The following is a 22,506-nucleotide window of genomic DNA, read 5'->3' as shown; positions in this document are numbered from 1 at the left end:
GAACTTCAAGGAGAGAGCTTCCATTGTTGTCAAAAAGGCTCCAGGGCGCCCAAGAAAGACCAGCAAGCGCCAGAACCGTATCTTAAAACTGTTTCAGCTGCGGGATCGGACTACCAGCAGTGCCGAGCTTGCTCAGGAATGGCAGCAGGCTGGTGTGAGTGCTTCTGCACGCACTATGAGGCGGAGACTCTTTGAGCAAGGGCTGGTTTCAAGGAGGGCAGCAAAGAAGCCACTTCTCTCCAGAAAAAACATCAGGGACCGACTGATATTCTGCAAAAGGTACAGGGAGTGGACTGCTGAGGACTGGGGCAAAGTCATTTTCTCTGATGAATCCCCTTTTCGATTGTTTGGGACATCTGGAAAACAGCTTATTCGGAGAAGAAGAGGTGAGCGCTACCACCAGTCTTGTCTCATGCCAACTGTAAAGCATCCTGAAACCATTCATGTGTGGGGTTGCTTCTCAGGCAAGGGAATCGGCTCACTCACATTCTTGCCTAAAAAACACAGCCATGAATAAAGAATGGTACCAGAATGTCCTCCAAGAGCAACTTCTCCCAACCGTCCAAGAGCAGTTTGGCGCCAAACAATGCCTTTTCCAGCATGATGGAGCACCTTGCCATAAATCAAAGGTGATAACTAAATGGCTCATGGAACAAAACATAGAGATTTTGGGTCCATGGCCTGGAAACTCCCCAGATCTTAATCCCATTGAGAACTTGTGGTCAATCATCAAGAGACGGGTGGACAAACAAAAACCAACAAATTCTGGCAAAATGCAAGCATTGATTATGCAAGAATGGACTGCTATCAGTCAGGATTTGGTCCAAAAGTTGATTGAGAGCATGCCAGGGAGAATTTTGGTGTCATTCTCAAAACTTTTGGCCATGACTGTACTTTATATTACGCCTTGTTTTGTCTTTGCTTTGCCTTAACTGTGCAAAAGAATATAGTGTGGAGCTGTGTACTATATAGTGTAGAGATAAGCCACTGTATATAGTGTGGATTCCACACTATATACACAGCACCATAGTTTATAAACATCTCTACACTATATACTATGTATACACAACTCTACATTATATACTATATACCCGCCACCATACCATATAAACAACTCTACACTGTATACTATACATACACAACTCTACATAATGTACTATATAAACACAGCATCATGCTATATACTTTATTATACACATCACATAGGATATAATGAGACTGCTGTCTACATATCATATAGGAGAAACTGCAACTACTACTTATACATCGCATAGGAGACTCTGAGACTCCAGTTTACCTGATTCATTAAATGGCTCATGCTTCTGTGCGACTTGCCACAAATCTTACTCTAATCCATGATTTCTGACTCTAATCTAAGATTTCTGGCGTAAGGAACGCCACAGCTCTTCATGAATTAGACAAGATGTGGCATAATGCCTCTGTCTCACCACAATTAAGCCCATTTTTGGAGGAGAAAGGCTAAAATGCCAAAAGTCACAAAATTCCAGAATTCTGGCGTAATTGCTTTGATAAACCAGAGCCATAGTCCCCAGCTGGTAATTCAAAGCATATTTACTGTGAAACCCCGGCGAGTTTCAGAGTAAAACATATCCGGCTGCAATTGTGCAGTCAGGCTCTGATTCATGCTGTCTATGGTTTGGACAACATAAATCTAATGACGGTGTACGTTTAAAGTAGGACATTTACCCACCATGAGGCCCGCAAGCACAGCTGCACATTTATAAGAAAATATTATACACTACCCGACGTAAGAGACTGAAAGGTTGGTGTTATTGCTATGCGTATATGATTTATTCTCTGTTGTGCTCCGACCTGTTTATTGTGTGTGGAAACTCATGTGTAAAAGCTAATACTGTTAAATACACCCCTTCCTGTTGGAGACAAATTTAGTTTTTTTTTCTTTTGATCCAAGATGCATAACTTTTATTTTTCCTATCGACATACACATAACAGTATGAGGGCTTGTTTCTTGCCAGACGAGTTGTAGTTTTGAATGACACCATTCACTTTGCAATATAATGTACTGACAAGCAGAAAAAAATCCTTTCCACAGCAGCCAATTTTTTCTGTTTTGCTTTTTCACATGACCTGATCACTCGACTGACGTCGCTCTGACCCGGTGGTCAGAGCTTCAATTGTACTCGCGTCTGTAAGAGGCAAGTACAATTGAACACTGGGAGCCAGCGTGCTGCAGCTTCTCTGAGCTGTCTGTCAGCTTGACAGCCGGCTCAGAGAACAGCCGTATCCCAGTGTGGGGGGCGGCAGAATGCAACCGCTGAGTTAGACACTTCAGACCGCCGCATTAGGTGGCTCGACTGTGCTCTCCTTGCCAACTGTGCCTGGGGAAGATGCCCCGCCTGCCCGCCCCTGGATACGCCTCTGCCAGATAAAAATAAGACTTTTATTTCTATAGCGCCAACATATTCCGCAGCACTTTACATTTTAGAGGGGACTTGTACAGTCAATAAAGACATTACAGAATAACAATAATCACATAAATCAACAGATGCCAAGAGGAGTGAGGGCCCTGCTGCTCGCAAGCTTACAATCTATGAGGAAATAGGGGACACACAAAAGGTGGATGGTAACAATTGCTTGTATTGTATGGTCCAGCCAGGCCATCAATATAATGAATAGGGTGTTCATGTAATGCTGCATGAACTGGTCACCAGCCAGTATGTATAACAACATAGAGGGCTATTAAGTGCATGTAGGGTGTGTGAACGATGAGAAGAGGGTCCTGGTTTTGAAGAAAATTTTGTATGGGCAAAACAGGGATAGTTAGATAAATATGCTGAGGCAATAGGCCAGTCTAAAGAAATGCATTTTTAGGGCACGCTTAAAACTGTGGGAATTGGGGATTAATCTAAGTGTCCTGGGTAATGCATTCCAAAGAATTGCTGCAGCTCTCAAGAAGTCATGGAAATGGGAATGAGAGGTCCGGATTAATGAGAATCTTAATCTTCGGTCATTAGCAGAACAGAGGGCACGGGTAGGGTGGTAGACTGAGACGAGGAAGGAGATGTAGGGTGGTGCTGAAGCGTTGAGTGCTTTGTGGGTGAGAGTGATAAGTTTATATTGAACTCTGTAGGGGATGGGCAACCAGTGCAATGACTGGCACAGGGTAGAGACATTGGTGTAGCGATTGGAAAGGAATATTATCCTGGCTGCTGCATTCAGGACGGATTGGAGAGGGGAGAGTTTAGAAAGAGGGAGACCGATTAGTAGAGAGTTGCAATAATGCAGATGACAATGAATAAGAGCAACAGTAAGAATTTTTGCAGAGTCAAAGGTAAGAAAAGGTTGAATTCTCTAGACACTTTTGAGGTGTAGATGACATGAGCGAGTGAGTGATCGGATGTGGGAAGTGAAGGAAAGATCTGAATCAAGTATGACCCCAAGACAGCGGGCATGTTGCTGGGGAATAATAGTAGAACCACACATGGAAATTGCAATATTGGGCATAGGTAGGTTAGTGGAGGGAGGAAACACAAGGAGTTCAGTTTTTGACAGGTTCAGTTTCAGAAAGAGGAAGGACATAATGTTAGAGACAGCAGAAAGACAATCACTGGTGTCTTGTAATAATGCAAAAATAATGTAAAAATTTATTTTAGCCTCATTTTTTTTATTTTCCCAAGGGTAACAGGAGAAAATGGACCCCAAAATTAGTTGTGCAATTTCTCCTGAGTACGCCAATACCCCTTGTATGGGGGAAAACTACTTTTGAGGTACAGTGCAAAGCTTAGAAGCGAAGAAGCGCCATATTGGAGTTCAGATTTTGCTGGAATGGTTTGATGGTGTTATGACACTGAATTGTCAATGAATTCATTTAGGGGTGCAGTTATCATATTGACACCATATGTGCCTCACAGAAATTAATACCATTGGGCGGTGAAGAAAGAATAATTACATTTCTTCCACTAAAATGTTGTTTTAGCCCCAAATGTTTCATTTTATAAGGGCTAATAAGATAAAATGAATCTGTTTGTTGCGCAATTTCTCCTGATTGAGCCAATACCATTCATGTAATCAGGAATTACTTTTGAGGCACAGTGCAAAGCTCATAAGGGAAGGAGTGCCATATTTTAATGCATATTTTACTGTTATGATTTGAGGGTGCCATGACCCACTGTAAGAGCCCCTGAAGTGCCAAAACAGCAGAACCCCCCATAAGTGACCCCATTTTACAAACTACACGTCTCAATGTATTCAGCTAGGGGTGCAGTGATCATATTGACACCACATGTGGGTCACGGAATTTAATACCATTGGGCAGTGAAGAAAGAATAATTCTTTTTACCACAAAAAAATTGTTTTAGCCCCAGATTTTACATTTTCACAAGGGGAAATGGGTAACAATGGCACCAAAATTTGTCCCACAATATCTGCTAAACGTGGCAATACCCCATATGTGGCTGTACAGTACTGCTTGGCCACAAGGCGAGACTTGGGAGGGACGGAGTGCTATTTTCCTCCTGGAGTGCAAATTTTCCTAGAATAGTTTGCGGACTCCATATACAGAGCCCCTAAGTGCTAGAAGAGCAGAATCCACCCTCAAGGGACCCCTCTTTGGAACTCATACCCCTGCCAAACATGTGGATGCTAAATGTGGTTTAGGCACACTGGGGCTCAGAAGGGAGGGGGGCATTTGGATTTGGGAGTGCAGAATTTGCTGAATTTCATTTGAAGCGGGAGGAGCTGTTTAGTTTTTCTAGAGCCTTTGTACTACCAGTAATGTGGAAGCCCACTATATTTCCATTAACAGATGACGAACCTATGTGGTGGCATTTTTTGGGGATTGAGTTGAACCTTTTATTGGGAACATTTTACATAACATATTGGATCACATTTATCCGGTGCACAACGCTGAGCATTTACTTTGGGGTTTCCATCTAAATCTCTGAGTAACGTGATTCAGATGAAAACCCCGAAGGATCCAATCACTATAATGAGGCAGCAGAGTTACTCTGGACTCTGTGTGGCCTCTGTTCAGCGTCCTTCTTCTCAGAAGTGCACAAAACTGTGGCCAACAGCACTTTTATGCACGCCTAATAAAAAGACGGACACCTCCAGATCATAGGCCAGACTGCATCCACAGTGCCTCCATCTGCTTCATTATAGGGAATCTTCCACCGGGGTTTCCATCTGAATCACATAATTCAGAGATTTACATGGAAACCCCGGTATAAGCATTCAGCATACAGAGCAGAATAAATGTGAGGCGAGCCTTACTGCGATCTTTGGGAGGCAAAATTAACAAATCAACAGCAAGTGAAGAATTGGTTTTATTTATTTTTTTACGCCATATAAGTGATTAGATGACTTTATTCTTTGGGTCGGTGCGATTACAGCAATACCAGATTTATATCGGGTTTTTATATTTGGCTGCTGTCACACACTAAAAGACACTTTTTTTTTTGCAAAAACTAGTTTTTGCATCACCATATTTTGAGAGCTATAATTTTTCAATATTTCTGCAGACAGAGTCATGTGAGAGCTTGTTTTTTGCGGAACGACTTGACGTTTTTATTGGTACTATTTTCGGGCACATGACATTTTTTGATCACTTTCTATTCAGATTTTTGGGAGGCAGAATGAACAAAAACCAACAATTCAGGATTTTTTTTTTTTATGTCGATCTGTGTGTGGTAAAATTGATAAGGCAGCTTTATTCTTCGGGTCAGTACGAATACAGCAATACCACAGTTATATAGTTTTTTATGTTTTGACGCTTTTAGACAATAAAAACTTTTTTAGAAAAAATAATTATTTTTGCATCGCTTTATTGTGAGAGGTATAACTTTTTTTTATTTTTCGGCTTATAGGGCTGTATGGTGGCTTGTTTTTTGCAGGACAAGATGACGTTTTCACAGGTACCATTTTTATTTATATTCGTCTTTTAGATCGCATTTTACCCACTTTTTTCCAACTGTATGATGATAAAGCATAGTTTGCTATGTTTTTTTTTTTTTTTGAAGGGGTTAACTAGTATGATACTTTTATAGATCGGGTTGTTCTGGATACCAAATATGTGTACTTTTTTTTGTTTATTTTTATTTTTTTACATAAAAATGTGTATTTATTAGTGAAATATTTTTTATTATTTTTACATATTTTTTAAAAATATATATATTTTTACTTTTTTTTACTTTTTTAATTAGTTCCTCTAGGGGACTTTCACATTTTTCACTTTTTTTCACAGGTATAATGCATTGCAATTAGTGATGAGCGAGTATGTTTTGTTAACCCTTTCGCCGAGTATGCTTGGCCGAGCATCGAGTATTTATAGTGGGCTTTAAGTTTTTGTCGCTCCGTGAACATGATTTGCGACTGCTTGACAGATTTAATACATGTGAGGAATGCCTGTTTTTCCAGCATTTCTCGCATATATTAAATCTGTCGAACGGTCGCAAATCATGTTCACGGGAACGACAAAAACTTAAAGCCCGAGCACACTATAAATACTCGGGCTTTATAATGCACTGCATTAGCATTGCAGTGCATTATATCAGTACTGAAGGCTTCTAAGGCCATGCTGTGAGCATGGTCTCAGAAGGTTTCCATAGCTTGGTGACCCAGGGATCGTCATGACGACCCCGGGTCACCATGGCAATGATTGGACCCCCATAATAACGCCGCGGGGCATGTCAATCTGAAGGCAGAGGGAACTCCCGTCCCTCTGCCTGCCTCCTGAGTGCTGCGATCACATTCGATCACATTGTTTAGGAGGTTAGCAGCCAGGGCCAGCGCTGATCTCCTGCTCTAATGGGGCAGGAGGTACTGATATTTCAGGATCTCCTGCGCTATGATGCTGTGATCGGTCAGTCAGATTGTCTGACCGATCACAGCAATCTCGGTGCGGGGGCCGACGGCATGGGTCCCTGCTCCAGCTGTCGGCACTGAACTGTCACTGCGTGTTAACATGCAGTGACAGTTTACATGCATGATAGACATAGCACGGCAAGGAGCACAGCATAGCATAGCATAGCTAGCACAGCATAGCATGGTAAGGAGTGAGAATTGACACCTGCTCATGATGTGCTATGTCCATCATTGAACGTAAAGAGGTTAAACCAGGGATGGACACTGAGATCAATGGGCCCCTGTGTGAGAATTGTGTATGGGTCCCCTTCTCTTAAAGGGGTGTTCCATATATTTTTTATACCATTAGGCCGACACTATTGTAAAATAATAAAATCAGAGTTGGGCTAGGTCCGCACTATGTCTGTGTATCTAGCCTAGAGCATATGTTGGAAGCTTTTGCTGATGTATACTGTAACGTCATCACCATACGCGACCATTCACCAGACGGAGGCCGAAAGTTTGTTTATCAAATGGAAAGAGGGAGGTATATCTAAAGAAGAATATACTGCTGTCTGCAGAACCTGTAGGGCACGTATCTGATTAGCTAAAGCTAATAATGAATTAAGTCTTGCAACAGATGTCAAAAGCAATAAGAAATGATTTTGGGAGTATGTCAAAAGTAAAATTAAAGTCAAAGATGCTATTGGATTTTTATAGGATGAAAATGTTAAAGTGATAAAAAATGATGCTGAGAAAGCCGAACTTTTAAATTTGTATTTTGCATCTGTTTTCTCTCAGAACGTAAATGTAACATCAACTGATCTTCATTGTACTATTAATAATATAATAATAATAATAATACTATTGAAGGAATAGAAGAATCGACACTATCTATAAACTGAGAGATAGTTAGTGAGGCAATGCTTATTTAACATAAATGTATTCAAGTCTCCAGGTCCAGATGAATTACATCCTAGAGTACTGAAGGAGATAGCAGAGGAAATTATTGAACCAATCTCCATAATCTTTGAAAATTTGTTGTGGTTAAATGGTTGCACATCCAGTTGGAAGAATGTCTCAAGTGGAGTACCACAAGACTCTGTCCTGGGCCCTTTTGTTGTTCAACAACTTTATCGATGATTTAGATGAAGGAATTGAGGGTAAACTGATTAAATTTGCTGATGACACAAAGTTAGGAGGGATAGCTAATACTAGAGTAGAGAGAGAGGATTCAAAAATATCTAAACAAACTGGAGCTGTGGGCAGCAACTAACAGAATGGTTTATAACAAGGGGAAATGAAAAGTCCTACATCTGGGCAAGAAAATGAAAAAAGCATATACAGAATGGGAGGAATAGGGCTAAGCAACAGTACATGTGAAAAAGACTTGGGTATAGTAATAGATCATAGACTGAACATGAGTCAACAGTGTGATGCAGCAGTGAAAAAGGCAAATACAATTCTGGGTGGCATTAACAGAAGCATAGAGTCTAGATCACGTGAAGTAATTATCCCCTCTACTCTTCTTTGGTCAGACCTCATCTGGAATACCGTGTCCAGTTCTGGGCACCACATTCTAAAAAACACATAAAGAAATTGGAACAAGTTCAGAGAAGAGAGACCAAAATGGTGACCGGTCTGCAAACAATGTCCTATGAGGAACGGTTAGAGGATTTCGGAATGTTTAGCTTGCAAAAGAAAAGACAGAGAGGAGACTTAATAGCTGTCTATAAATATCTCAAGGACTGTCACACTGTAGAGGGATCAACTTTATTCTCATTTGCACAAAGGAAAACTAGAAGCAATGGGATGAAACTGAATAGGAGAAGATACAGATTAGATATTAGAAAAAACGTTTTGACAGTGAGGGTGATCAATGAGTGGAACAGGCTGCCACGAGAGGTGGTGAGTTCCCCTTAATGGAAGTCTTCAAAGAGAGGCTGGACAGACATCTGTCTGAAATGGTTTAGTGAATCCTGCATTGAGCATGGGGTTGGACCAGATGACCCTGGAGATCCCTTACAACTCTACCTTTCTATGTTTCTTTCGAATTCTGTCTGGCCAGTGCGTAGCTGCATATCGTTTGTTTGTATAGGAAAGTGCAGCAGATTGTGCTTTCTTATATAGAGGACTACTACAAATAACCCTATACAATGGGTATACTCTACTTTACAATTGATCCCTATGGTGGATGCCTCAGCATGTATCCTAACTGTGTATAATGTCAGTCGCATATCTCCTGAGAGTATGCACAGATGCAGTCCGGAATGAGCCTTAGTTTTTCACCACGGGTTGAGCAGTGCCTCTCTGCTACTGCTCTGATCTATGTATATAGCCTGCAATGGTAACATCACAACTGTAACAAGCATGACCACTTCAGCCAATCACTGGGCTTAGCAGCTTGTGCAGTTTCCGTTGGCATTACCGCTGAGCTCAATGATTGGCTGCATTGGTCACATTCCTTGCAATCATGACATCACCACTGCAGCTTGTAAATATATGAAGATTAAATATCCAGCTTCATAAAATGCAAACGTTTATTGGAAAATAGGTTAAAAGGATTCCATGTCAAGTTTGTCACAAGCAACACCTTCCAATGCAGCTTCTTTATCAAGGCTACGAAACTTCAACTCCCATGATACATTTATGCAGCGAAGCACCAATAAACATGGAAATAAAAATCACATGACAACAGTCACTAAACACAAATTGCAAATCACAGGAATAACGTAAAAACCAGTACATGCGTTCAAAACTCGTTGCTTGTTACGATCGTGACATGGAATCCTTTTAACCTATTTTCCAATAAAAGTTTGCATTTTATGAAGCTGGATATTTTTTCTTCATCTATTTCTACATTTTTAGTCCCATGGAATTCTCTGTTTTAACACGCCTAGAGCATTTACTTATTAGCTTGTAAATCTAGCCGGCAGCAGTAGCAGAGAGGCATTGCGGGACATGAGGAGAATAGGTAAATCTGATTTTATTATTTTTAATATTTTTTAACAACTCTCTCTCCCTCCCTCTCTCTCTCTCATTCTCTGTCTCCTTCCCCCGGAACTCTGAACATTAAAATGGACTTCCAGGAGAAGTTCGTGTTCGGAGTTCAGCACCGGTATGAACCACAAACTTTTAAGGTTCGGGGCGTCTGCTCATCTCTACTCATTATCATCACAGACAGAATTGCATAGAATTACCACATATATATATATATATTTTACACAAGATAACACCTTTCACAATAGCTACAATAACTGATGGGCACGGTTCACCTTCTCCTCCTTTTCACTACTGAGACAGAATAGGCTCACAACACTCTCCCATGCAAGCCAACGTTTGTCATGTTCTGATGCCCTTTGTGAAGCAAATCTGTAGAAGTTCACATCTCAGACCAGCAGCTAAACCAAGATTGTTGCATCTAAAATACACAGAAAATAGAATACAAAATAAATAATCTGAAAACACCATAAATAATTATTTTTTTTTAGATCTTCTTAGTTCTTTTAATTAGAAAAAAACAATAGTTATACATTTGCCTTAAGCAATGAATCCCATAAATTCATGGTCCCTGAAGATTTTTGTTTCCTCTATTGTCCCCTGGTGTCTTAGCCTCACTTGTATTTACATGATTCAATAAATACCACAAGACTTGGAAGACGCAAGCGATAGAAAAAAAAATGAAGTCAAGTGTTTATGAAAAGCAGAGGTGGACATAAATGGAAGATCCTGGTACAGGAAAGGTATATTGGTCCTCTGCAACACATCACCTTATTTGACCAGAGAATACCTTGTCGTTCTAGGAATCTTTGGACATCGAGGTGTGAGGACCACCACTTTTCAGACTCATATCTTTTTTATATTGGAATTGGTTAGTGTTTTGTTAGTACTGTTTAGGGTATGTATAGTTCATAGATTAATTACATTTTTTTTTAGGGTAAATGCAAATTAGACTATACGTGTACCGGCAGAATATAGGGCTATATTTTTGGCATGACCTAAAAGGCAGAAACTTATGGCAAATCCGAGGACCATTGTTGTACCTTTGTTTGCTGTAGTAGTTGGTTGTGTAAATTTTATTCACTGTTGATGTATAAAAATGGATGCCAAAGGGATGAAAATACAGATGAAAAACTGTCATTATTTTTAGATGACAATCTGATGATTTGGTACAACGTTCATTTGAACGTAGCCTAATGGTGAATTTGTAGCTCACTTCCAGAAGCTTCATGCATATTGAGGTGCTGGCTGGGTAAATGCTTGATGACGCAAAAGATGAGATTCCAAGGTCAAAATCCCAAGCAAATAAAAATGTGAGCTCTAGGCATATAATTATTTGAAAGTGTGTGTTTTATATACCACAAAAATCGCAAGGAGAAATCCACACCGAAATAAAATCGCAAGGAGAAATCCGCACCGAAACAAAATTGTAAGGAGAAATCCGCACCAAAAAAAAATCGTAAGGAGAAATCCGCACCGAAAAATACATAAAAAATAAAAAATTTATTGAATAATTTAAAAATAATACTCATAAGACACAAAATCAAACTAAGAAAAAGAGGGACAAAAGAGCCGGGGTAGAACCTTACGCTCTTTGGACAAGCGTGTCCTTAGTCATAGGTACCTTAGTCAATCCAAAAGGTACCTATGACTGAGGACATGCTTGTCTGAAACGAGTAAGGTTCTGCCCCCTCTTTTGTCCCTCTTTTTATTTGTTTCTTATTAGTATCATTTTTAAATGATTCAATACATGTTTTACTTTTTATATATTTTTCTCCGTATGATTTTTGTTGTTCCACAGCGGGGATGCTGGCCCTGCAGTTTTCATGTATCGACTTTCATATTTCGCATTCCAACTTCTACAATGGTGAGCTGATAGTTTTGGCTGTTTTTGCATGAGTTTTATATAATTTATCCACTATTTTTTTGGAGTAATGAAGGCTGGCTTGCATGACGTCTTCAAAAACCATGTAGCTCTTTAAGAGAGTTGCCACCTTTTAAAGTTAAAGATAAGCAGGGTTTCAGAGGAGAGAATTATATAAACTTTATGGCTGGGGATAGCCTGTGAATATACAAAGTGTTGGAAGGAGGCTTTTGGGGAGACTTTTGGTATAAATCAATGTATATCGTATAAATCAATGCATAGCAATGCTTATATTGTATAAATCAATTCCTAGTAGGGATGAAGAGTGATGAGAGCTGGAGAAGAGACTAGAAATATGTGGGGCAAACTGTTTAGACTGCTAAGAAGGTGCCCTAGGGGGATGTCCGACTATGGATTCCTCCGCAGAGACATATAGCTGATGATTAGTCTGCTTGTAGAAGTCAAAGATTCTAGAAAGGAGAATGACCTTGTGATACACTGTGTGCACAATTATTAGGCAATTTGTATTTTTGATTATTAATGTTATTATTGAACAACTCCAGCACTGTCGGTCAAACCTGAATATATAGGAAAGTAAAAGTGAGGTTTCATCTTTCTTAGGAGAATATCTATATGTGTATAATTATTGGGCGACTATTAGGCTGTGTGCCCACGATGCATTTTTTAAGCATTTCCGCAGTGGCAAAAACGCTGCAGAAACGCTAAAAAAACGCAAGGTAGAAGGCCTGCCATGTTCCCCAATGATAATCCCCATGTGCTGTGCACATGCTGCGGAAATTTCCGCTGCGGATTATCATTGCGGAAAAAAACGCAGCACTACCAATTATTTTGCGGAAGCGCTGCGTTTTCGCCGCCATTGACTTGCATTAGACTGCATGGATTACGCATCACTGTATATGTAGATGCGCATTCCATGCTTTCTAATGTGCGGATGGTACCCGGGTGTAGAGGAGAGGAGACTCTCCTCTGGACCCGAGTACCATAGAAAACTGTAAAAAAAAAAGATTAAAATAAAAAATAAATATTATACTTACCTTCTGGTGGCCCCCGGTGCGCTCCTTCTCTCATGCCGGCAAATCGCGATGGACTGAAGGACCTGCGCTGACGTCATAGTCATGTGACGGGTCACGCGACGCTGACGTCGGCAGGTCCTTCAGTGCAGTGTACCGCGATCTGCCGGCATTCAGCACCGAGTGAAGCAAGACACCAGGGCCATGGGAAGGTAAGTATAGATTTATTTTTTACCATTCTTTTGGTCACACTATATAAATTCATGCCGTTTGCATGGATTTATATAGTGTGACCAAGTTGACAAGCACTTTCCAAGTGATGCTAAAATCGCTTGGAAAGCGCTTGACAACCCGGATGCGGAAATGCATATGAAGAACACTTCACTTCCGCATGTCCCTGGCAGGAAAACGCATGTACAATCCGGAGCATTTCTGCATCTTGGGCACATAGCCTTAGTGTGCAGGATTATTATTATACAACTAAATGTAAAACTTACAATTTCTATCTCAATTGTTGATTTTCTGTTAAATTGAGGATAATAACCAAAACAACTCAAAATCTATCAAATACATTTCTAACCAAGCAATAGAAAAGTGACACATATGGCTGTGCAGAAAAAAAGCAGGCAAAATTCCTCTCAAAAACAACATAGACCATATACTCAAAAAAACATATGTACAAAGTACAATGAAAAGAACACTAGTCTGATTAATTTTAAAAGTTGCTCTTATTTCCTAGTAGTAAGTATTCCAACAAGATAGTATAAGTACAAGAAACAATACTTCACAGATAATTGCATGGAAACTAGACAAATACTTCATAGAATAATCTTCCGAGCTGGTACCACCAGTGAGTTCTGTGAGACGATCCAATGCAAATTTGTGGAGTGAGCTACATCAGCTGTAGATACAACCAGCCTTTCATGGAGACATTATGGATAGGGAATGGGCAATGTTTAAGGGGTGGGACACTTCTTTTCAAGCAATCAGTCAGTGAAATCATTTTTGGCCCATTTTGCCTTAGGAAAACAAGCTGCATAATAATTCTGCACACCTCGATAAAGAGTGTTGTATCCTTAGGCCTCGCCCCTCTCATTACACAAATGCACATCAATTGATCTGCTCTACCCAATAAGAATTCAAGTTTATACAGTGCGAAGATGGAAAATCTGCATAAAAATGATATGTTCAAAATATTCACTTGCCTAATAATTCTGCACACAGAGTATCTGGGTAAGTCAGGTAAGTTTGTTCGGTCCACTAGATTGAGTTTATCCAACACCTTGAACCTTCTAATATATCTTTATAATGGTTAAAAGTTTTTCTGATCCAGTGCTCTAAGTCCTTGGCATAAAAGTAGACAAACATGGATCACATGCATCACTAAATATGGTCGTTGCATTTGAAGTAAGATTAAAATTCTAGTGACATAATGGTAATCATAGTTTATTAAAACTTCAAGTGTTAAACGTTAAGGACCTCAACACGGGGACAACTCCATTTCCTATCATCATAAATTTATATGATGCAGCTGCAGTAAGAGAAAGACTTCACATCTCTGCAAGAGAGAACTCATGGTAATTATAAAATGGGGAATGGAAGGCGGTGGGTCTGCGTATGTCTGCATAAAATATTACCTTTATTTTAAGCCTAAAAATATTGTCTTAATTGGTCATCTGGACAACCCTTTCAACTAAATGCTGACATTTGTATTGATACCATTTTGGGGTAGAGAAGATGTTTTAATCACCTTTTATTGCATTTTATTGCAATGTCACGGCGACCAAAAAACATAATTCTGGCCTTTTGATTTTTTTCTTTTTTCGGCAATACCAAATATGTGTATTTTTAATTTTTATTAATTGTTTTATTTTTAATGGGTCAAAAGGGGGGGTTATTTGAACTTTTATGTTTTTTTTTATATTTTTTTCAACTTTTTTTTTTTACTTTATTTAATAGTCCCCTTAGGAGACTTGTCCGATCGCCTGTGCTATATGTAGCAAAAATCATCATCTCCTATGAATGCCGGCCACGGGCCAGCATTCACAGGAAGATCGTGATGACAGGGGCGCCGATGTGCAGGATCAATGAGGCGCTTCCGTCCGGCGTGTAATAAATGCTGCTATCAGTGATTGACAGCGGCATTTAACTGATTAACAGCCGCGGGTTGATCTCGGACGAAGACGTAAATATACGTCATCGGTCGTGAATGGGTTAAACATAATGTTTTTCTCAACAGATTTGAAAACAACAATTAAATCATTCCAATCAGATGTCTCCCCCTGCTGACCCTCTCCCCCATTTCAAATACCACTTCACTAAACGCTATCTGATAAGCCACAGCTGCAGCCACCTTCTATGCTCCCATCACACAGACACTGAAGGAGAGATACTGCAGCTTCCATCCTTTTGCTCCCTCTTCTAATTACTATTATAAACTTGACAGCTTTTTTTGTTTGGTTTCAGAACTTTTATAGAGAATCTGTAGACAGGAAATATAAGACTAAATGCCACATCCCACTAATAACACACACTATATGGACAAAAGTAATGGAACACATGTCTAAATCATTGAATTAAGGTTTTTCATTCAGTCCCATTGCTCCTGGTTGTTCTAACATTCAGACCCTCACGATGCCATTTGACTTTAGTAACATTTATGAAAGTCATTCTAAAAAGTTCACTGAATTATTGTGGTACTGTTAATAGAATATGACCTAAAAATTTGCTTACTCATATCAATAGCTTGAGTAGCCTCTGATCCAAGACTCAGCCCAGGTACCACGGAAACTCAAAAAAATGTTCTACTGTTAATATAATTATAATAAATCAGTTCCTCAAATTTCTTCCCTCCTTAATATTTCCCTTTGAGTTGTGTTATCAAAAAAGTGGAGGCAACATATCCATGAAGTGAAAGACCACGCAAAGTTACATGGTGGGATCCTTTCATTGGGCTCCATGAGTTTGTTTCTAATATTATGTCTTTATGTCGTTCCCTTAGATTTTTATTATGCCTGTAAACAAGACTTCCATGGATGACTTCATCCTACTAGGATTTTCCATGGGCAAAGCTTCCTGTTCACTTTTACTTGGCCTCACCTACATTGTGGTTCTTCTTGGGAATCTCTCTGTGTTTAGTATTATCCAAGTATCCAGCCAACTCCAAACCCCCATGTACTTTTTCTTGAGATGTCTATCCATCTTAGATGTCCGTTACTCTACGGTCACCCTCCCCGCTATGCTGGTGAATGCCATAACAGGGAACAGAGGAATATCATTTCATGAATGTTTTTTACAGCTCTATTTCTTTGTTTATGTTGGAGGGACTGAGAGTCTTCTTCTCACTGCCATGGCCTATGACCGATATGTGGCCATATGTAACCCTTTACGTTACTCCATTATTATGAATAGGCTGTTCTGCTTTTATGTTGTGGCTGGATGTTGCATCATTGGATGCGTGAACGCCATGTCTCACACTTTGATGACTTTGAAACTGAGGTTTTGTGATAAACGCCACGTTAACAATTTCTTCTGTGATGTCCTTCCAATGTTGGAAGCTGCTTGTAGTGATATCAAGACCATTCAAATGTTACTGCATATAGACACTGCCTTGCTAGGTGCCTCAACATTTCTAGTTGTGATGAACTCCTACGTCCACATCATTTCCACCATACTGAAAATTCACTCTTCCATGGGGAGGCAGAAAGTCTTTTCCACAAGTTCCTCCCACCTCATTGTTGTCACAGTTTTCTACATAACGGGTGTTTTTAGCTACAATGGTCCTAAGTCTGCAGATTCATTTTATGTTGTTCAAGCCTCATCAATTGTATATAGTGTTCTTCCTCCATTGGTGAATCCCATCATATATTGCTTGAGAAATAATGATGTGAAGAGAGCCTTGAAAGAAAAAATAACAAAAATATTAAAAAATGAATAAAAAGGAATTTGAAACAATAAACGGAACACAGCAATCATTGGACATCCTGGGTCAAAACATTCTACATTTCTCCAAGGTTACCACCTAACTAGTATTTTTTTTTACAATTTGTTACTATTTTTTCTTATAAAATGAATTTTACTTATTTTTGTTACTATACAAATAAAATTAATAAAATATTGCTGGTTTCTTCATGGCCATTAGAGCCCACACAATAGACTGCTGGGTGCATTTGCAGCTCACTTGTCAGCTTTGCTGTGTAGACTGGGACAGGTTAAGCAGGGCCATCTAATTATCTTTAGTAGAGGATGATTTCATCATAGCTCTGTTTTACTGCTGGAAGTCAAGATAAGACAAGATAATGAGGCAGTGTGCCCACTATGCATTTTTTAAGCGTTTCCGCAGCGGCAATTCTGCTGCAGATACGCTTAAAAAACGCTTGGTAGAAGGTCTGCAATGTTCCCCAATGATAATCCGCATGTGTTGTGCACATGCTGTGGAAATTTCCGCTGCGGATTATCATTGCGGAAAAATCCGCAGCACTACCAATTATTTTGCATAATCACTGCATTTTTGCCGCCATTGACTTGCATTAAATCGTTTAATATCCGCATGACTACATGGGCACATGCGGATATTAAGCGATTCAATGTGCGGATGGTACCCAGGTCTGGAGAAGAGGAGACTGTCATCCAGACCCGGGTACGATAGTACCTGTAAAAAAAAAAGAATTAAAATATAAAATATACATTGTACTTACCTTCTGATGGCCCTCGGTCTCCTGTACGATGCGTCCTGGCTTCGCGATATTGTAAAAGGACCTGCCATGACGTAATTTAGTCATGTGACGGGTCACGTGACCGCTGACGTCGGCGATCGCGTGACCTGCCACATGACTAAATGACGTCATGGAAGGTCTTTTTACACAACCGCGAAACACCGGGTAGACCGGACGCATCGAATAAGGAGACCAGGGGCCATCGGAAGGTGAGTATATGTTTTTTTTTTTTTTTTTACCATTTTTATTTTTATTTTTAACTAGCTTGGTCACCAGGGGTGGATTAAAAGTAGCAAGGGCCCTGGGCAGTTTAGAAGGCCCCCCCCCCCCACACACACACCTGATGTATCACGTGATATGTCACATGATCCCCAGTGATAGATCGTGTGATAGTTCACGTGAAATTAATTTGGCACAATATTAATATATTAATTATAATATTTTTTTTTACATTAATTATATGACTTAATATTGAGCACAATTAAGTATGCTGACATCCCCTATATACAGTATGAGACCCTGCACACAATAAGAGCTGCCACAATCCTCCCATACACAGCAGGAGGCCGCACGTAGCCATCTATACACAGCGGGAGGCCACAGGTAGCCATCTATACACGGCGGGAGGCCGCACGTAGCCATCTATACACGGCGGGAGGCCGCACATAGCCATCTATACACGGTGGGAGGCCGCACGTAGCCATCTATACACGGCGGGAGGCCGCACGTAGCCATCTATACACGGCGGGAGGCCGCACGTAGCCATCTATACACGGCGGGAGGCCGCACGTAGCCATCTATATGCAGCAAGAGGCCTCACGTAGCCATCTATATGCAGCGGGAGGCCGCACGGTGCCATCTATATGCAGCGGGAGGCCGCACGGTGCCATCTATATGCAGCAGGAGGCCGCACGGTGCCATCTATACGCAGCAGGAGGCCGCACGGTGCCATCTATACACAGCAGGAGGCCGCACGTAGCCATCAATACACAGCAGGGGGCCGCACGGTGCCATCTATACACAGCAGGAGGCCGCACGGCACCATCTATACACAGCAGAGGGCCACACAGTGCCATCTATAGACAGCAGGGGGCCGCATGGTGCCATCTATACACAGCAGGAGGCTGCACGGCGCCCCCCAGATACAGCGGGAGGCCGCACGGTGTCCCCCCACACACAGCGGGGGGCCGCACGGCGCCATCTATACACAGCAGGGGGCTGCACGTAGCCATCTATACACAGCAGGAGGCCGCACGGTGCCATCTATACACAGCAGGGGGCCACACGTAGCCATCTATACACAGCAGGAGGCCACACAGCACCATTAATACACAGCAGGGGGCCGCACGGCACCATCTATACACAGCGGGATGCCGCATGGTACCATCTTTACACAGCGGGAGGCCGCACGGTGCCATCTATACACAGCAGGAGGCCGCACGTAGCCATCAATACACAGCAGGGGGCCGCACGGCGCCATCTATGCACAGCAGGAGGCCGCACGGTACCATCTATACACAGCAGAGGGCCACACAGTGCCATCTATACACAGCAGGGGGCCGCATGGTGCCATCTATACACAGCAGGAGGCTGCACGGCGCCCCCCAGATACAGCGGGAGGCCGCACGGTGCCCCCCACACACAGCGGGGGGCCGCACAGCGCCATCTATACACAGCAGGGGGCCGCATGGCGCCTTCTATATACAGCAGGGGGCCGCACGTAGCCATCTATACACAGCGGGAGGCCGCACAGTGCCATCTATACGCAGCAGGAGGCCGCACGGTGCCATCTATACCCATTGGGAGGCTGCACGCAGCCATCTATACACAGCAGGAGGCCGCACGTAGCCATCTATACACAGCGGAAGGCCGCACGTAGCCATCTATACACTCACTGACCATCCCCCGGCTCCCGTCGTCCAGCTCCTCTCCGGTGGTAAGTAGCAGTGCAGGGTGTGCACTGCGTGACGTCACACTAGCAGACACGGCCGCGCACAGGGCCGTGTCTCCTAGCTGTGACGCGGCCGGTCCAGCACACAGGGAAGTTAACAGGTGCAGTGTTGGCCCGGCCGGCCGCCGCTGCTGGGGGAGCGGTCTGGGGGCCCCCCGCCTCTGACTGCCGGTTTGTTCCGTGGCGCCGCACATATTATAATGAGGAAAATCTGGCCATGGACCCCCCGGAGCCCCGTGCCCCTGGGCGGTAGCCCAGATTGCCCTCATTATAATCCACCTATGTTGGTCACACTATATAAAATCCATGCCGGTTGCATGGATTTATATAGTGTGACCAGGTTGTCAAGCACTTTCCAATTGATGCTAAAATCGCTTGGAAAGCGCTCGACATCCCGCATGAGAAATCGCATGATCAAAACGCTTCACTTTCGCTTGTCCGTGGCAGGAAAAACGCATGTACAATCCGCATGCGTTTTTTCTGCCAGGGAGATGCAGAAACGCTCAGGGAAAAATCCGGAGCATTTCTGCATCGTGGGCACATAGCCTAAAGGTAGTGGTATTTTGGGAAGCTGTACTCTGTTACTTTCCTTGACTTCCCTGTCCTTTAGCAGTGACTGGATGACAAGCTGCTGTGTTTGCACTTATAGAAAGCCCAATGTGAGTTCCAGGTGTGGCGGAGGATGCAATCCCATCATAAATACATCAGAGCTAACTGTGTTTTTTCATCAGCCTGTACATAGGGCAGGATATTCTGATAATAAACCTGCTATAATATTCACAGCTTTGTGCATATACCACCCTGTTGCAAAAATTATGGAATCACCAGGCTCAGAGGATGTTCATTCAGTTGTTTAATGTTGTTGAAAAAAAGCAGATCACAGACATGGCACAAAACGAAAGTAATTTCAAATGGCAACTTTATGGCTTTAAGAAACACTAAAAGAAATCAAGATAAAAAATGTGGTACTCAGTAAGAGTAATTTTTTTCAGACCAAGCAGAGGGAAAAAATTATGGAATCACTCAATTCTGAGGAAAAAATTATGGAATCATGAAAGACAAACACACAAAAGAACACTCCAATACATCACTAGTATTTTGTTGCACCACCTCTGGCTTTAATAACAGCTTGCATTCTCTGAGGCATGGACTTAATCGGTGACAAACAGTACTCTTCATCAATCTGGCTCCAACTTTCTCTGATTGCTGTTGCCATATCAGCTTTGCAGGTTGGAGCCTTGTCATGGACCATTTTCTTCAACTTCTACCAAAGATTTTCAATTGGATTGAGATCCGGACTATTTGCAGGCCATGACATTGACCTTATGTGTCTTCTTTCAAGGAATGTTTTCACAGTTTTTGCTCTATGGCAGGATGCATTATCATCTTGAAAAATGATGTCATCATCCCCAAACATCCTTTCAATTGATGGGATAAGAAAACTGTCCAAAATATCAATGTAAACTTGGGCATTTATTGAAGATGTAATGACAGCCAACTCCCCAGTGCCTTTACCTGACATGCAGTCCCATATCATCAATGACTGTGGAAATTTGCATGTTCTCTTCATGCAGTCATCTTTATAAATCTCATTGGAACGGCACCAAACAAAAGTTCCAGCATCATCACCTTGCCCCATGCAGATTCGCGATTCATCACTGAATATGACTTTCATCCAGTCATCCACGGTCCACGATTGCTTTTCCTTAGCCCATTGTAACCTTGTTTTTTTCTGTTTAGGTGTTAATTGTTAGAACCCTCCTGTTTGTTTTTTCCATCTTGTGTTTTGCGGTCACGTGACCATCTGCCTTTATATTCCAGCTCCGCCCTTTTTGCTGTGCTGGACTTCAGTGTTTGACTGTTGCTCTAGCCTGGTGCTTCGGTGCTTTTCTCTGTCAGTACGCTTGGTCCTTCTGGAACCTGTAGTACCTTTTTGTCAGTTTGTCTTTTTGTGTTCTGCAACAACTTCTCTGTTTAGGAGGTGTCCCTTTTTGTCCCAGTCTTTAGTTCTTTTAGGGACCCCTCCCTTAATGCTATAGGTCTTCGTTCAGACTAGCCGAGGACTAAGACGGGTCTGTTCGCTAGGAACAGGCAGCTCGCTACATCATAGGGATTCAGCTTAGTCTTACTGTAGAGACAGCTTTCCCCTATCTTTCCTTAGTACTTGTTGCAGATCATAACAGTAAGTCCAGCCCAAAAAACTAAAAGGAAAGAAATTTGGGGATCAGTATGGTTTCCATCAAGGATTTGGCTCAACACCTGCAGGGATTGTCTCTGGAGGTGGCCGAGCTCCAGCAACACGTGAGTAGCTGTTCTGGAGCGCATTTTGTTGAACCCAAGGTAGGACTGCCTGATGTTTTTTTATGGTAAACAGCAAGATTTTTTTTCCTTTAAAAATGCTTGTTTGTTATATTTTCGTTTGAGACCAAGGTCCTCTGGGAATGAATCACAGTGCATTGGTTTTATTATGTCACTTTTGCGCAATGAACCACAGGGGTGGGCCTCTTCTCGCCAACCTAATGATCCGTGTTTAAGGTCTGTAGAATTTTTTTTTTTCTGCTATGGGTCTATTATATGATGATCCTGACTGAGTCTCATCTGCTGAGACAGAACTCAGGCGTTTGAATCAGGGTTCAAGTGATGTTGAAAATTATTGCACACACTTCAGGAGATGGGCTTCAGAAGTCTTATGGAATGATCCTGCGCTGAAATGTTTATTTCTTGCTGGTCTGAGTGAAAGGGTTAAGGATTTGCTAATTGCATTCCCCGCACCTGAGACTCTGCAGGATGCCATGCAGTTAGCTGTTCGAGTGGACAGGAGACTGAGGTCCAGGGTGAATGAGGTAAAGACTTCTGTAATGTCCGGTCCTAGTCCCCAGAAAATCTGCTCTGACGGCGGAGAACCGATGGAGGTAGGGGCGAAGTCGCTCTCCTCTCAGGAAAGAGACCGGAGGTTCGCCGAGGGATTGTGTCTTTATTGTGGCAAAGCTGACCATTTGATTTAAGTATTGTGAGCTTCGTTTAAGTAAAGAAAAAAAAAAAGTCAGTTACGCCCGTATAGCTTGTTTACGCTCTGCCGGAGTATTTCTTTCTGGGAGTACTACTTTGCAGGAAAATTTGATT

General features: G+C 41.9%; 1 protein-coding gene across 1 annotated transcript in view; it reads left to right on the top strand.

The window, feature by feature from the left end:
• LOC141193176 (olfactory receptor 8H1-like) overlaps positions 1–16,654 on the top strand; it is a 56,341-nt gene extending 39,687 nt beyond the window's left edge. The window contains exon 2 of the mRNA XM_073662106.1: positions 15,719–16,654. Within this exon, the coding sequence (XP_073518207.1) occupies positions 15,719–16,654 (936 nt within the window). The remainder of the gene's footprint in view (positions 1–15,718) is intronic.
• Positions 16,655–22,506: the final 5,852 nt, after the last annotated feature.

This window comes from Phyllobates terribilis, unplaced genomic scaffold (assembly GCF_046119375.1).
Source record: "Phyllobates terribilis strain yellow unplaced genomic scaffold, ASM4611937v1 Scaffold_65__1_contigs__length_7625178, whole genome shotgun sequence".
Taxonomy (NCBI): Eukaryota; Metazoa; Chordata; class Amphibia; order Anura; family Dendrobatidae; genus Phyllobates; species Phyllobates terribilis.
This window is presented reverse-complemented; position numbering and strand designations above follow the sequence as displayed.